This window comes from Brassica rapa, chromosome A04, assembly GCF_000309985.2.
Source record: "Brassica rapa cultivar Chiifu-401-42 chromosome A04, CAAS_Brap_v3.01, whole genome shotgun sequence".
NCBI classification, from domain to species: Eukaryota; Viridiplantae; Streptophyta; class Magnoliopsida; order Brassicales; family Brassicaceae; genus Brassica; species Brassica rapa.
Genome location: NC_024798.2, coordinates 7,477,116 through 7,493,313, shown reverse-complemented (window position 1 = coordinate 7,493,313; position 16,198 = coordinate 7,477,116). Strand labels below are relative to the sequence as shown.

At 41.6% G+C, this 16,198-nt stretch overlaps 2 protein-coding genes across 2 annotated transcripts; both read left to right on the top strand.

Moving 5' to 3' along the window:
• Positions 1–9,498: 9,498 nt before the first annotated feature.
• Positions 9,499–14,679, top strand: LOC103849192 (histidine kinase 2). The gene is made up of 13 exons (XM_009126007.3): positions 9,499–10,143; positions 10,255–10,422; positions 10,501–10,953; positions 11,046–11,321; positions 11,422–11,591; positions 11,673–11,885; positions 11,974–12,160; positions 12,227–12,278; positions 12,365–12,594; positions 12,670–12,768; positions 12,863–13,497; positions 13,608–14,096; positions 14,183–14,679. Exons 1-13 carry the CDS (start codon positions 9,889–9,891, stop codon positions 14,403–14,405), a joined length of 3,450 nt encoding a protein of 1,149 aa, XP_009124255.1. The 5' UTR covers positions 9,499–9,888; the 3' UTR covers positions 14,406–14,679.
• A 47-nt stretch (positions 14,680–14,726) lies between these two features.
• On the top strand, positions 14,727–15,769 carry LOC103849193 (glucan endo-1,3-beta-glucosidase 1). Its single transcript, XM_009126008.3, has 3 exons — positions 14,727–15,060; positions 15,156–15,410; positions 15,498–15,769. Exons 1-3 carry the CDS (start codon positions 14,991–14,993, stop codon positions 15,530–15,532), a joined length of 360 nt encoding a protein of 119 aa, XP_009124256.1. The 5' UTR covers positions 14,727–14,990; the 3' UTR covers positions 15,533–15,769.
• The last annotated feature ends 429 nt before the right edge of the window (positions 15,770–16,198 follow it).

Genomic DNA, 16,198 nt, shown 5'->3' with positions numbered 1-16,198 from the left:
ACGTAATCTCAACATTTCTGTTAGGTAACCACAAGCTCCCAACCATTTGGGCACGACCAGCTCTCCGCCGGATACGTGGAAAACTCTACTCAGTCACAAGATCCTCAATCACCGGCCCTCACCAACTCAAGAGAAGCAACCATTGCTCAAATGCTACAGGTAATACTAAGCCACGCAAATATGCACGTTCTAGCGCTTCCTAACACACCAGACCGTTAACCCGTTTCAGGAAATCATAAGCTCCCGCCAGCCAAAGCAAGGCGCTTCCTCGCAACAAGCAACCAAGGTAATCTAGTGTGGAAAAAAAATACCCAAAGACATGTCGATTCCTCTAACCACCTTAAAATACCATAAGCCTTACCTTTTCTTTTGTAGGTACTACCATCTCCCTGTCGACCACAAGAACCCATCCACTCCTACTCTCGATCGCCAACTCCAACACCCATTTCTCCAGTTGAGAGCCAGTACAACGCCCAACGTTTTTCTGCAGGAATTAATGAGACAACAACCGATGATGCAGACTTCATCATCAGCAGCGTCATTGGCTCTATCGAACCAGCAGAAACAACCTCAAGTCCTCAACGCCCCCACCAAGCCTCTAAACCAAACCAGAATCCTCTTCACCAAATAACTGCAAACAGCTCCCCAGAAAAACAGTCTACTCATACAAAAAACAAACTCCAAATAACCCACAAAACACCTACAAAGCCCTCACAGACCCACGAGATACAAGTTTCGTCCGCACCTCCGCGACTATATCCCTCCACCCAAAACGCCCTACTCATCTCCTCTAAACCTACCAGAATCAACGAAGTTCGCAAACCAGCCTCAATGAAAACCCCCTCCCAGCTAGGCTTTACTGCACACGCATCGACTGTGAATGCGTTCGCCTCACAAGCAACTTCCAACCATACTACCACAAGCAGCCCATCAGTCCAAGTAAGGAACAAACCAATGAAAATTCTTCCGCCTACAAAATGTCTTTTCCTACTAACCAGTTCGGTCCTTGCAGGCAAACTCTGGAACGTTGCTTGAAGCTACGTCTGAACTTATATGCGTCAGCGACTCCTCACCCTCAAAACCAAAACGAGATCACTCCCCCTCTGTGCAAGAGCAAGAGCTGGCACGCCTGCTGCAGAACTCACCCACAGTCCCCGCCACAATGCTTTTCCCTCCCATTCAACCACAACTATGGGAGTTCTTTCTACAAACTCTTCACAACCACAAAGACATGTAAGTAAATGGGCGAGAATGAAATATGTAATCGCTTTTTGCTTTAAAACGTTGACCACTAAACACGTGACCAAAAAAAATTGCAGCTGCCACATCAACCCATACACAACAGCCTTCACAAACTCATCACTTATCGAGCTAGCAACTCCAGGGCACTGGACAGACAGCACGGTACGTTACCTTGTACTGCAAATTCAGCTTGTTTTGCACTCTATATCTAACAGAGTAAAAACAATGTCTCGACACCAATGTTTGCAGCAAATGGAAGTCCTCATGTACATGACTGGTGTGTCGCACAAAAACGTTTTGGCCAAGGAAAACAGCCTCTTCGTTACCCCATGGCTCACTTCTTACATACAGAAGAAATGGAGACAATTCAATGCCGCTGTTGACAAGGATATGTTTCGCTGGGATTCACAGTTGTCAAAACTTGTTCTACTACCAGGCCAAAAATGGGTTAGCAACATCCACACCATCTACGCACCAATGATATGGGATGACAGACACTGGGTCGGCCTAGCTATCAATCTCCCATTGAGCCATGTTGAGGTCCTGGACCCATTCTTAACTCTCTACAGCGAAAGGAAGGTGAAAGCTGCACTACAACCAGTTCTTGAGATGCTCCCATTCGTCATCAGCAAACTGACCACCAACTCGCCTTCACAGTTCGATGGTTCTCGCCCATTTACATATCAACGCCGACAGGAGATATACATCAACCACAGCGGGGGGGATTGCGGGCCTTTGAGTGTCAAGTTCATGGAAATGCATGCTAATGGAGATCCAGACCCGCATATGGCGGAGCTGACGGACGATATGGTCGTCGCCGTGCGCAAGCAATACGCTATCGACATCTACCGCAACATTGTCATCCCCACTTACTCTAACCATTAGCCTCCGCCCACTACTACTTAACCACGCCATCGTCTTTTTTTCGCTTCTGTAGACTCTTTTCACAATCTTTTGTTATCTAACTGCATCGAAACTCGTTTATGTTTTGGGTATCGCCACCGTGGCTTCTGCTTTACAACAAACTCTTCCTTAAAAAAATTTATGCAACAGCGTACGCCGTCTAAAATCAAACAAAAACATACAGTCAGACCAGAACTAACGTCTCGGCCCACGCCTAAAAAAAAACTTAGAGCACAAATGAGGGGGAATAACAAAACAAACAACGATAGCCAAATCAAACGTCGTTAACCACGCTTTCCCAGAGAAACACAGCTGATTGGGATTATCAAACCAAACAACATTGGCCAATCTGCCACGAAAAGATCAACATATAGAAATAAAGTGACACGTGGTCGAGTTCATCGCAAGAACCATTCTACTGAATTAAAACCTAGATCCCAGTCCAACAAGATGTTCGAAATTACAAAAACGCCTTAGGTACGTTGCACGCTACCCACAAAACATATAACCGCAACTCAACGACCACACAAACACACACACCTCCCACCAACCTACCCGCAAAAAGCTTTGTACACCAAAGCTAAACCACCGGCAACAAAAACAGCAACCCCAAGATGACGATACGCTCCAAAAACGGCCTTCCGTTTGTTACTACATTCCTCTGCTTCCCTCAGTTTTGCGTCATTCTCTAATTGACAAACACGGGCCTCGAGGCTTCCAAATTGAGACTTCAGGCAACGACCCAATGCAATGCAGTCACCTCCCATCCTCTCCAACTCAGCAAAAGCCTTCCCAATTTCCACTTTCTGTTCCTCCAATTCCTCGGCCATAGCTACCTCTACCCACTTGAATAGGTGTGACTCAGTCTGCCGCTGTAGTTGTTCGTTCGTCGTATAAAATTAAAAAAAAACATTACTTACTCTACACACCGTAAAAACTCAATCAAATCCAGCTCCAAAAAAAAAAAAAAATACCTGCAGCGCGCCCTGGCAACGGTAGAACCTCCGATAGGGATTCTCATTGGTCTTCGACACCAGCAAATCCACCTTCCTCCCGCACCAGCAACGCTGAGGGACTCCGATTGACTTCTGTCGTTCTTCCCGATTCACCGAACTCCCAGTCGTGCAGCTCATCGCTCCCCTGCTACAAAAACCAAATTTGTCCCACGCTCAGATCTACAAAACTAAAAAAAATATTATAATATTTGGTAAAAAAGTGGCAAAACCCAAAACGACAAGAGAAAATCCCGTTTGGTTAAGTTTTCAAACATTTCTATTTTCGCATTCCCACCATTTTTAAAGATGGCCCGCCACCCACATAGCTCACATACATATGGTCACATCGCCGACCATACAATCTAACCGTTGCTACGTTAACCACACCATTTGCCGCAAACGCTGGTGTACCATAACCACAAACCACGGGTTACTGGACCGATAAACTCCTGTTCAGTTTGCAATCTCTAGGGTGATTCTAACAAATTCATTAATTGACGTTCTATAACCATCCGTTTTTGCGTCCACCAAACACACATATTCATCGTATCCACATGGTTGAAACGCGCGATGCACCCGCTGACCACGTAAACAATGACCACGTAAATAACACATTTTTGTAGGGAGTGTAACAAAGAAACAGATGCGCTAAATAAAAACCCACAATACAGTTTTCATAAATCCAGATGCATGCCAAAAGTGAAGCAAATGTGAAGTGCGACACCACACAAAACAAAAGGCCATCCTTGTCAAATAACCAATCCAACCACACCTCAAAAAAAAGTTTCCTTTCCGAAATACCCGAACAAAAACACTACGAGGGTCACCAAAACAACGATAACACCACGGAAACGAAACAAAACATGTCAGGAACGTCACCGCAAAACAAAACTTCTTCCACACCGGTGTTGCAAGCCCCCAAAAAAAAACCCCTTGCTACGCTACCGGTAAATTGATGGCTCATATAGGATTCTGACAACGTGTCCTGTTATGACCCTCCATCTTGCAGCGACCACACCTTATCGTCACAACTTTGGTCTTCTTCCCCACCTGGTGTTTCAACAAATTGCACTACTAAGAATCATTCTCACCAAAACAGAGTCGCACGGGATAATAAATATATTCGCACTTACTGGAAACTCGCCGGTTGATGGGATGCGCGTCTTCCTACGCCTACCAGCCTGACGTTTGGTTATTGGCGGGTACAGTATTCGTTCGCTGATATCTTCGGGAATCTCTACATCCTGTGGCTTCTCCTCCGGGCAGATGAGACCTGCATACGTCTCTCTCCAAGCAACGGTCTTGTACCAGTGACCAACCAATAACTCGTAAGGAAGCCCTAGACGATCTGCAGCAAGCATAGCGTGACCACATGGGATTTTGATCCGGTCGAAATACTTGCAGGTGCACCTCTTCTCCTCTAACATGACATGGTGCTTTGCGCCAAACTTTCCAACAACTTCGCAGCTCCAGTTTGAAATGGGGTTAACCTGAGTTCCTCGCATTGTGGCCATGCTCTTAGTCATGACTTTGTCAACCTCAACTGTCACGGTCCCGTGGTGTCGCTCTGCCTTTCTCCTACGTGCGTTGAACCATCTAGTCATCATCCTCTGGATGAAGATAACAAGCTCCGTAATTGGCGATCCCCTACCCTCTCCAAGGGCATTGTTGAGCTGCTCTGCTATATTACTGGTCATTATATTATACCTTTCACCCCCAAAATAGAATCTTGACCACTGACCAGTGCCAATGTTAGTGAGGTATATGATGCAGGCACTGTTAGATCCCCTAATCTTGTTGAAGTATTCCTTGTAATCAGATAACCTGTAAGCAGTCGCAGCTTTCGTGACGAGCTTCGCCAAACCTTTGCTAGAGAAGCGGGAATTGACGTTTCTAGCTAGGTGAACAATACAGCACCCATGATGCGCAAGAGGGTAGATGCGTTTAACTGCGGTGGCAATGCAAGCGGCCCTGTCTGAGATTATGGCCAGGTTCTTGGAGTCAGCTAAGATCCTTTCTACCTTTTGAAGAAACCAAGTCCAAGCTTCCTCGTTCTCGGCGTCGACTATAGCGAATGCAAGTGGAAAGACCTGAAAGTTAGCATCTTGCCCACTAGCAGTCAGCAAGACACCTTTGTATTTCCCGCTAAGATGAGTGCCGTCAATAACCAGCACATGGCGAAGCTTCTTGAAACCTTCGATTGAAGCCCCAAATGCCAGAAACAAGTACAGGAAGCGCTCGTCACCGTCGTCGTCTACCTCGGTTTCCAAGTCAGCAATTGTTCCGGGGTTGGCGAGCTTGAGCATGTAGAGGTACTCTGGTAGCTTTAGGAAGGACTCCTCGTCAGTCCCGGTAACCTCAGACGTTGCTATATCAATAGCACGATAACACTTCATGTACGATGTGGATAGCCGTAGATCCTCCAACACTAGCCTCTACAGATCTTTTGCCTTCGGGTTCCTATTGTGCTCACCAAATCGGGATTTGTAGACAGCAGCTATAACCTTTGAGGTTGCTTTCCCTCTGTATCCATTTCGGGTCTCAATGGGGCAACGGTGGTCGAGCTGTGCCTTCTTGATCTCGTAGTAACCACAACCACGCATCTCATGAGCCGTTACCCTCCAGTCACAGTGAACGTCAGGGCACTCCACTACAATGTAATTCAACTTCGTAACAGTCTGCGTAAATTGGAACAGGTTTTTGATAGCATAGATTGCTAACGAGATCTGACAATCTTCTTTGCTCCCATACATCTTTCCAACATAGACACGACCATCGTCTTTATCTGAATCAATGTCTGGTATTTCTTCAACCTCGTATGTGGTGTCGTCGAAGAGTGGCGGGATGTCGAACTCCTCTTCGTCGACCTCTTCTAGTTTACGCGTCTCCCTCTGAGACGGTGTGACCACATTGCTATGACCAGGGTTTGCCGACCATGGAAACTTCACGTCTTCGGGCTCTGCTGTTGTTTTGGCATTGGAGGGACTGGAGCCGCCTGCGACGACTGTATGGTCAAAAGCGTTGTTGGTGGTGCAGCTATAAGTCCTACGGGTAGTGTCCTCAGCATTGAAGACCTTATCCACAACATCAGTACCGCCGTTGTCCTCTCTTATGAACGGGGCCCAGAACTCTTTGTCGTATCCTCTAGGACGAACATCTCTGTCATCTACCTCATCAGCCAAACTGGAGTCGCTATCGATGGTTTCGCACGGCTCCCCCTCGTTGCTCCTCAGGCTTTCGCCCCTGATTTTCTCTTCAACCTTCTCGACCTCGCGTAAGAGCTCGTCTTCCTCAACAACAACATTGTCGATTTTAGAGGCCGCCGATGAGACATAACCACCTTTACCGGAGCTCCAAACATCGTCGAACATCTTTCTCTTCATTGCCTGAGCTGGTGTGCGGTAGCCTTTGGCCCTGGAGTCATCTCGGGAACTTTGATTCCCACGATCAAAGGCGTCGAATTTGGCAAAGAGATTCATAGGGGCGCCGACCTTCAGGTGTCTGCTGAAAAACCCTACCGCGCCGTCGTTGGTGAGCAGAACAGGGGGGGTCCTGATGCCTGTCGCAAGTTCTATGGATGACGGTGGCCAGTAACTTAAGGCTACACTCCCCAGCTTGCCCCCGTAGCTGAACTCTTTCATGACGTTTGCCTCCAACTCGCTCAGTGTAATGCCTTCTCGGAAGGGGACCATGCGAGACATCTGCTGTTTGTCAACGAAAAAATTCCACTTCCCATCTTCTCCACAAACCCAGTCGCCGGCCATCACCATGCAATACTCGTCCATGTCGTGACCACAAGTTGTTACGCCTGAAAAACAAAGACGGTCAAAAAAATCAGAACAACTACATACATTGCAAAACCCAAAGTGAATATTGATGCATCTAGATCTATAACTCCTAAAAACCTTACTCTCAGATTTGGTTGCCGGAAGATTTGCTGCTAGCAGAGAAGAAAGAAGATAAGAACAAGCAATTAATAAACCTACTTTACCGCTTAAAGCATCGTTGTACTGAATTCAACAAGAGCCGTCCGATTCTTTTCCTAAAATATATGTATCTAACGGCTCACAAATAATAGCTCTGTTTAATGTACTACAAAACTTTAACCATTTAATTGCGACCAAGCCCGTGTAACGACAAATATCAAAGGAAGTTACTTGGCCACTTTAGACTTAACCATGGTTAGAAAGTTTGTCTATGAGAAGGGCTTTTTGGGGACTGAAATAGTTAAAGCAAGGAGGAAAGTATACCTCATGCTCAAAGTATGTGAACATGCAAGAAACACATAAAAAGTACCCTAAGACGTAAACGTCTCAAAAATCATTCGTAATTTGTGACGTTGTTGTGAAAATTCTGATCAGTACACACCCGTGTTTTGAGACTATTTCATAATACTCAAAAATATAATTTACGAATATAGATAATTATGATATACTCTTCAACACTAACAACAATTATGATATACCTATCTAAGGCTTTCTTGCAGATTGCGTTTTCTAATGATTTCTTAGTTTGTGTTTTAGGAGGAAAAGGAGGTAAAGTTCTATAGACTCTTTCAATTATGGGCTCGGGTTGAGTAGACCGTCGATCGACGGGTTTCTCCGGTTATCGATCGATGGTGGGTGTTTTGGGTCGATCGACGTCAGTTCCGTACTGTCGATCGATTTCATCCTCAATCTCCGTATCTTCTTCTAGTTCTAAGTCTATTGCCTTTTCCTTAGCCTTTTCAGCAGTGGTTTTTCGGTTGTCTTGAGATGGATGTGGGTCAAGTTCGTCAAGAAAAATAGGATGAGAGTTGCTTTTCCCGGTCTTATCGGCATCGTCAGGCTTTCCAACATCTGAATTATTCCTCGTATCTGCTGCGAGGTTTTTCCCGCTGCGCAGCATTACGGCACTGACTTGACGTCTTGAGTTTAGATCAGTTCTTCCGGGAAGACATCCAGCGTTTCTCTTTATGGCAGTTGCAATCTCAGCTACTTGACCTTATAATTTTCGGATTAGTTCTCCTAAAGAATCTGCTTTCTCCATCAATTCTCCGTAAACCATATTTATCTTTCCGTAAAACTCTGATTTTGTCTTACGGTTGCCAGTAAGAGCTTGTCTGATATTGAACCTTTCTCTTCCAGTACGTGATTTTAAAGCAGTGTCATAAGCTTGGGTAAAGCTCTCGACATGAAGCACAGAGTAAGGATCAGAGCAGTTTGTTTCTTCATCTGAATAATCATCAGTGTCAGACAAAGCGTTGTCGTCGATCTAGGCTATATCAGATCGGTGTTTGTTTTGAAGAAAGGAATGAAGGGATTTAAGGGAATTCTTAATTTCTAATAAATCAGAATTGTCTTTTGGATTTGAGTTAAATGAGCTAACTCGCGATCAAATATAAAAAAAAATTATAAAATTATAAAATAAATATAAAATAAAATAATTTTCAAAATATAATTCAAAAATTAAATATTAAAATCCAAAACAATAATATTAAATACTGAATAAATCCAAAACATAATAATAAATTAAGTAAAAGCTAAATTAGTGATCTTAAAATCTATTCTACATATGAGTCATAAGATGATTCATCTTCAAAGTCTTCAACTATTCAAATCATAAAGATATATATATATATTCCGCATGAGAGTATTAGGAATATGTTGTTTTACATTTTAATTCTAAAAATATATGACATGAGGATTGATATCAATATTCTTTTACATTATTATATATATATTTAAAACTTTTTGGTTTTACATTTTATTTTTAGTATATAAATATGATTAATATAGAAATTATCTTTTCTTACATAAGAAAAATGGAAGTCATCCACACACACACACATATATATATATATATATATAATATAAAAACGATTAGTTCATGAGTTAGTTCATGTTCATTAAAGATCGTTCATATAACTCGTGATCTAATTTAAACTCGTTTATTAAACTTATTTATTAAATTAGCATAAAAAACAGAACCCATGCTTATAAAAAAACAAGTTGAGCTGAACCAGTTCATGAGGTATAACTCATTTTGACACTTCTAAATTTACGTGAAGTTATGCTTGATAAAAACAATTTATAAATACCAAAAGAACAAAGAAACAATCACAATGAGTAGGTGTAGGTGTAGGAGAAAGAAGTATTGATTCTTTCAATATTTTTTTAAATATGTAATTAAATTATTTGTAAATTGTAATGCCTTCCCCACCTAGATGATGAGATCATCATGGATTCAAAATGGTGTTCAGGAAAAGACAAAAGAAAATATACAATTGAGCAAAAAAAGAAGAATAGAGAAGTAAGTGCACATTCTTTTTCTTTTATCTTTCTCATAATTCTCTTCTTTATCGGCAAGTCTGATCATTGAGTCCAGTTGGCTAATGAGGAACACCAGCGAATAATAATTATAAGTCGTCTCTTCTTTAAGCTTTTGTCACACATCTGAAATAGCTTTCTTTACCCTGAAACCATGAAAGAAGAAAAAGCTTTGTCCTTTTTCTCTTTTCCACTTCTTTACTGAAACCATGTCTTCCTCCATTGCAACCACTGGGTTTGGTTCATCTTGTCGTCTTCTGTCTTAATTGGTTTCGGTAAGAGAAAAAAAGCTTCCTCTTGGAGGGTTTTCAAGAACTCAAACTTTTTAACATCATGACGTTGTTGTTCTGTTCTGCGGGAGAGATCTGAATTTTCCGGTTACTCTTCAGCTGAATCTGGAGATTAGGGCCTCTTCATCTTCTTCGCTGACACGAGTCGACATGTCTATAACTCGTGAACTCACTTCAAAGAAGGCAGAGGAATCCAAGGGTGGTGTGAAGTGGATAAAAAAGCCTCTCTTCTTCATGATAATGTGTTGCTTAACCACCTCTTTGGTGATTGTTCTTTTGATGTCCTCGGGGAAGGAGGAGGAGACCGGTTCTTGTAATGGGGAAGCTAGAGTGTTGTACAGACATCAAAACGTCACTAGGAGTGAGATTCATGACTTGGTCTCTTTGTTCTCTGATTCAGATCAGGTAAATCATCTGAATTGACTTTGGTTTAAAATTGTGCTTCTTGAAAGCTTTATATAAAATAAAATGCATCAGATGTGTCAACTTACCACTCTCTGCATCTGTTTTTTTCAGGTAACATCCTTCGAATGTCGAAAAGAATCCATCCCTGGAATGTGGGCAAACTATGGTATTACATGTTCTCTGAATATGCGTTTGGAGAAAGAGGAGACTCAATGCGGCCATGACAATTCAAAGAGCTTAATTCCCTGGAATCTTATTAATCCATCAGGCTTACAACAGGTTAGATAACATTTGTTTGTAGAAAAATGCCTTCCCAAAACGTTATTTTGGTAATATTATATTTTGGTTTGTGTGTAGAGTTTACTGCACCCCGAAAACCACAGAGAAGGGCTGGATTGGGATTTGCCATCTTATTTAAGAAATACATGGTGGTGCCTTATCTTTGGTCTACTCGTGTGCCATAAGATTTTTGTTTCTCATTCTAAACCACCGAATGAGATAGAAGGAAAAACAAATCTGCAAGATTCTTTAGCTCAAAAGCAGCAGCAGCGAGCTTGTAGAGGGGCTGGGAAATGGAGGAAGAACATCCTTCTCCTCGGTGTCATCGCAGGAGTTTCCATGTCGGTTTGGTGGTTCTGGGACTCCAATCAGAAGATCATACTGCAACGGAGGGAAACTTTAGAAAACATGTGTGATGAGCGAGCCCGTGTGTTACAAGATCAGTTCAATGTTAGCCTGAACCATGTTCACGCCTTATCTATTCTTGTATCCACCTTTCACCATGGTAAAACCCCTTCTGCCATTGATCAGGTGATGTGTTTTTTTTCTTTCTCTTACCGCTATTTACATTTCATGTTTTTGCAATTTGGAAGATGTTAAAACCATAAACTTCTTCTTTGTAGAAAACATTTGGTGAATATACTGAGAGAACAAACTTCGAGAGGCCCCTTACCAGTGGTGTTGCGTATGCTTTGAAAGTCCCACACTCCAAAAGAGAGCAATTTGAGAAGGATCATGGGTGGACAATAAAGAAAATGGAAACTGAGGACCAGACACTTGTCCAAGATTGTGTTCCTGAAAATTTTGATCCAGCACCTATTCAAGACGAGTACGCTCCAGTCATATTTGCTCAAGAAACTGTTTCCCATATTGTATCGGTCGACATGATGTCTGGACAAGTCAGTAACCATGTTCCTAAAATGTTTCCTTTGCCTTTTTCCAAACCAATGTTGGTTAAATAAGAAATTCTCAAAATCTCTCTCTCTATTTATTTTGCAGGAAGACCGTGAAAACATCTTGAGGGCAAGGGCATCAGGAAAGGGTGTATTAACATCTCCGTTTAAGCTTCTGAAGTCAAATCATCTCGGCGTTGTCTTGACCTTTGCTGTCTATGACACGGACCTACCCGCTGATGCTACAGAAGAACAGCGTGTTGAAGCAACTATTGGGTACTCTTTTTTTTTTTTTACTTTTCTCAATTAAAATGGTTGTGCTGATGTACCTTACTTAATAAGATACACATGAAACAGATACCTTGGTGCATCATATGATATGCCATCGCTGGTGGAGAAACTTCTTCACCAACTTGCCAGCAAACAGACAATTGTGGTGGATGTTTATGATACAAGTAACGCCTCGGGTCTAATTAAAATGTACGGAACTGAAATTGGGGATACAAGTGAAGAGTACATAAGTAGCCTTGATTTTGGTGATCCATCCAGAAAACATGAGATGCGCTGCAGGTTTTACTCTAATGACATCTTTCTGTAAAAGCACTCTCTTCTGTCTTTTCTTTAAGTATGAAAATGGCAATATTTTTCTTTTATACAGGTTTAAAGATAAACTTCCCATCCCTTGGACAGCGATAATACCGTCAGGCTTAGTTCTGATTATTACTTTTCTGGTTGGTTATATCTTCCATGATGCCATCAGTCGAATTGCCATAGTTGAAGAGGACTGTCAGAAGATGATGAAACTGAAAGCTCGCGCTGAGGCTGCTGACATTGCCAAATCACAGGTGAATTTTCTCAATCGAATACTCACAAAAGCTTCTTGTCACTGATATGCTTCTTTGTTTATGCAGTTTCTGGCAACTGTTTCTCATGAGATACGGACTCCAATGAATGGTGTTCTAGGTAAATCTTTTTACTGTCTCCTTTGCCATTGCATTTTTTTGTGTGGAATAGCAGCTGAAAGGTTTGATAAGCATATGTTGTAACAGGAATGCTGAAAATGCTTATGGACACTGATCTTGACGCGAAACAAATGGACTATGCACAAACTGCTCATGGGAGTGGGAAGGATCTTATATCACTAATAAACGAGGTTCTTGATCAGGCAAAGATTGAATCAGGAAGGCTTGAGCTTGAAAATGTGCCTTTTGATATGCGCTTAGTTCTGGATAATGTTTCATCTCTACTCTCTGGCAAGGCAAATGAAAAAGGAATTGAGGTACAATATAAACCGCATGACCTTCTGCTTAAATGTTTTCATATATAGCAAACAAATGTTGGTTTATTGTTACAGTTGGCAGTTTATGTTTCTAGTCAAGTTCCTGAAGTTGTAGTAGGTGATCCGAGTCGGTTCAGGCAAATAATTACAAACCTGGTTGGAAACTCAATCAAGGTGATCCAGTTTCCTACTTCTATACAAAAGAAAAAAGTCTTCCTCCACTACGAATAGTACTCATTTGTTCTTTCTGTAACAAACAATATAATAGTTCACACGGGAGAAGGGACACATATTTATCTCGGTGCACCTTGCAGAAGAGGTGAGGGAGAGTGTTAATATCAAAGATGCAGTACTAAGACAGAGGTTAGCTGTGGGAAGCAGTGCGTCCGGTGAGACAGTAAGCGGGTTTCCTGCTGTGAATGCATGGGGAAGCTGGGAGAGTTTCAAGACAATTTACAGCACTGAGAATCATACTTGTGATAGAATCATCAAATTGCTAGTTACAGTGGAGGACACAGGGGTGGGCATACCTTTGGATGCACAAGGAAGAATATTCACTCCTTTTATGCAAGCTGACAGCTCCACATCTCGTACTTATGGTGGGACCGGCATAGGTTTGAGCATAAGCAAGCGTTTGGTTGAACTAATGCAAGGAGAAATGGGGTTTGTGAGCAGGCCTGGGATAGGGAGTACTTTTTCATTTACGGGAGTTTTTGGGAAAGCAGAAACAACAAGTTCGTTTAATACTAAGTTTGATCTAGCTATTCAGGAGTTCAAAGGACTGAGGGCATTAGTTATTGATAGCAGAAACATTCGAGCAGAGGTGACCAGATACCATCTGCAGAGATTGGGAATATGTGCAGACATTGTTTCAAGTCTGAGAACAGCATGCACATGTGTCAAGTACTTCACATACATTTTCTTTACTTCTAGCTTTGCTATGTTAATATGACATGAAATGTTTATTCCATTGCTATATATATATAGTTATGTTTCTGTGTTTTTTTTTGCAGCAAATTAGGAGGTTTGGCGATGGTTCTAATCGATAAAGACGCGTGGAACAAGAAAGACTTTGAACTACTTGATGGGTTGCTTAATTGTAGCAAAGAAACCACCACAAGACCGACAAAGATTTTACTTTTGGCAACCTCTGCAACTCTTGTAGAGCGCAGTGAGATGAAGTCTTCTGGTCTGGTGGACGAGGTGGTAATAAAGCCCCTTCGGATGAGTGTCCTAATATGCTCTTTGCAAGAAACCCTGGTCAATGGTAAGAAGAGGCAACCAAGCAGAAAGCGAACGAATCTTGGACACTTACTGAGAGAAAAGAGGATTCTGGTTGTGGACGATAATCTGGTGAACAGAAGAGTCGCTGAAGGCGCGCTTAAGAAATATGGAGCTATCGTTACATGCGTTGAGAGTGGGAAGGCTGCATTGGCAATGCTCAAGCCGCCTCACAACTTTGATGCTTGCTTCATGGACCTCCAGATGCCTGAGATGGACGGGTAGCTAAGCTAATCACTTTAGGGTCTCATCATCCTCATTCAGCTTTTGATAAATTTTATATCATCTTTTTTTTTTTTGTGTACAGATTTGAAGCAACGAGGAGAGTCCGTGATCTAGAGAAGAAGAAAATAGTTTCTGGTGAAATGTACAGTAGCTGGCACGTTCCAATATTAGCAATGACAGCTGATGTGATTCAGGCTACTAACGAAGAATGCGTCAAATGTGGGATGGATGGTTATGTATCGAAACCGTTTGAAGAAGAAGCTCTCTATGCAGCTGTAGCAAAGTTCTTTGAATCTGATGGTTAAAAGACTAGAAAGCCATTGTTGCCCCCCCTTGTAGGATTTGTATATATATCAACCCGAGAGCTTTTTGAGGTCGGGTAGTATTATCTTAAACATCAATGGCCTGCAGTTCCATTATCCATTCTTCTCCACAGGTGTCTTTCCCTTTAGAACCTCTTTTGGCAAAACCGCAACCTTTGTCTTTGTATAGACACTATATCGTATTTGATCTCCGCCTGTGTGTATTGCTCCATTTTAACTGTCTCTACTTTTAACTGTAAAAAAAACAGCTTTTGCATGTTGTGTAGTAGTAATAGTAATGGCCCTTTTTGGGAACCGTATGGATGACTCTGTGTTCTGTAAAGCTTGCAGTAACAGAACAAAATCTTCCTCAAAACGCAGATCTGGTACATGATTTGCATCTGAAGCAAACCAATATTCCGAAGTCATCATGTTCACATTTAAGAATTAAAATCATAGATCTTGGACTAGTGAGTCTTTCTAGCCACTATAAAGGGGGCACTCATTTGTTTTGTAGCTCTCAGACTTCCTAACAAGATCAGATCTGAATCTCTCTGCTCGACACCACTCATTGCCTTCTTCGAAAAGATGTCAACTTTCTTGATGAGGATACTTCTTGCTTTGCTTGTCTTAGCATTGGCAATTCCCCAACAGTCAGGTAACAAACAATATATCACTGAAATGTTGCAACTATATGTTTTGTTGTCTTTTTTCCTTATGAAAGATGTATGTATGTATGTATGTATTACACAGCGGCAGAGTCGGAACAATGGTGCATAGCCGATGAACAAACGCCAGACGATGAGTTGCAGGCAGCCTTAGACTGGGCTTGCTCGAAAGGCGGAGCAGACTGCAGCAAAATGCAGCAGCAAAACCAACCTTGCTTCTTGCCCAACACAATCAGGGATCATGCCTCTGTTGCCTTTAACAGTTATTACCAAACTTATAAGCACAAAGGGGGCTCTTGTTACTTCAAAGGCGCTGCCATGATCACTGAGCTTGACCCAAGTAAGTTCTCTCTCTCTATGTGTGTGTACTTGAGTCCTTTGAATCTAGTGAACCAACAGTAGTCTTATCCTTATATGACTGGAACAGGTCATGGTTCTTGCCACTATGAGTATAAACCGTGATTCAAACGAGACAACAAAGACGAGATGCGGAAAGAGTAAACAGGCTATGGTTTTGTATTACTATTTTTTTTCTCACTATGTAATGTTTTCATCCCAAAGAAGTATTCATGTAATATACTTCACACGAAGACTGTTCTCTCATTATACTCTTCTTCACTCTTCGATTAAAACCACTGTTTCCAACTTGTTCTGTACTGAGCATTGAGGTTTTCGATTGAATCAATCAACCTGGTATTATTTATCCGCACCAATGCCTCAAATGTCAATATAGACCGACCTGAACACAGCATTGAATTCTTTTTCCCTAAAATTTTATGGAAATACATTTTATCAAAAAAATTTTTTTTATGGAAATACATACTTGGAAGTAGTTGAGTCAAGTCCTATACAATATACGATTACAACTTATGAGCTCTCCTATTCGAAACCCACTGAATCGAAGTGGCTCAAGATAATGCGGTAAATACCAAGGGTTTAACTACTAATCATTGTAGGAACACTACGAAGAGAACATAAATGAATAAAATAGTAAGAATAAAAAGGAATGATTATTTTTTCTGAAATTTAATTTGTTTTATAATATTTTTTAAAAATGACTAAGAAGAAATGAAAAAAAAAAATATCTTCATAAATAATACTCTTCCCGTTCCAAATTAAATGTCATTA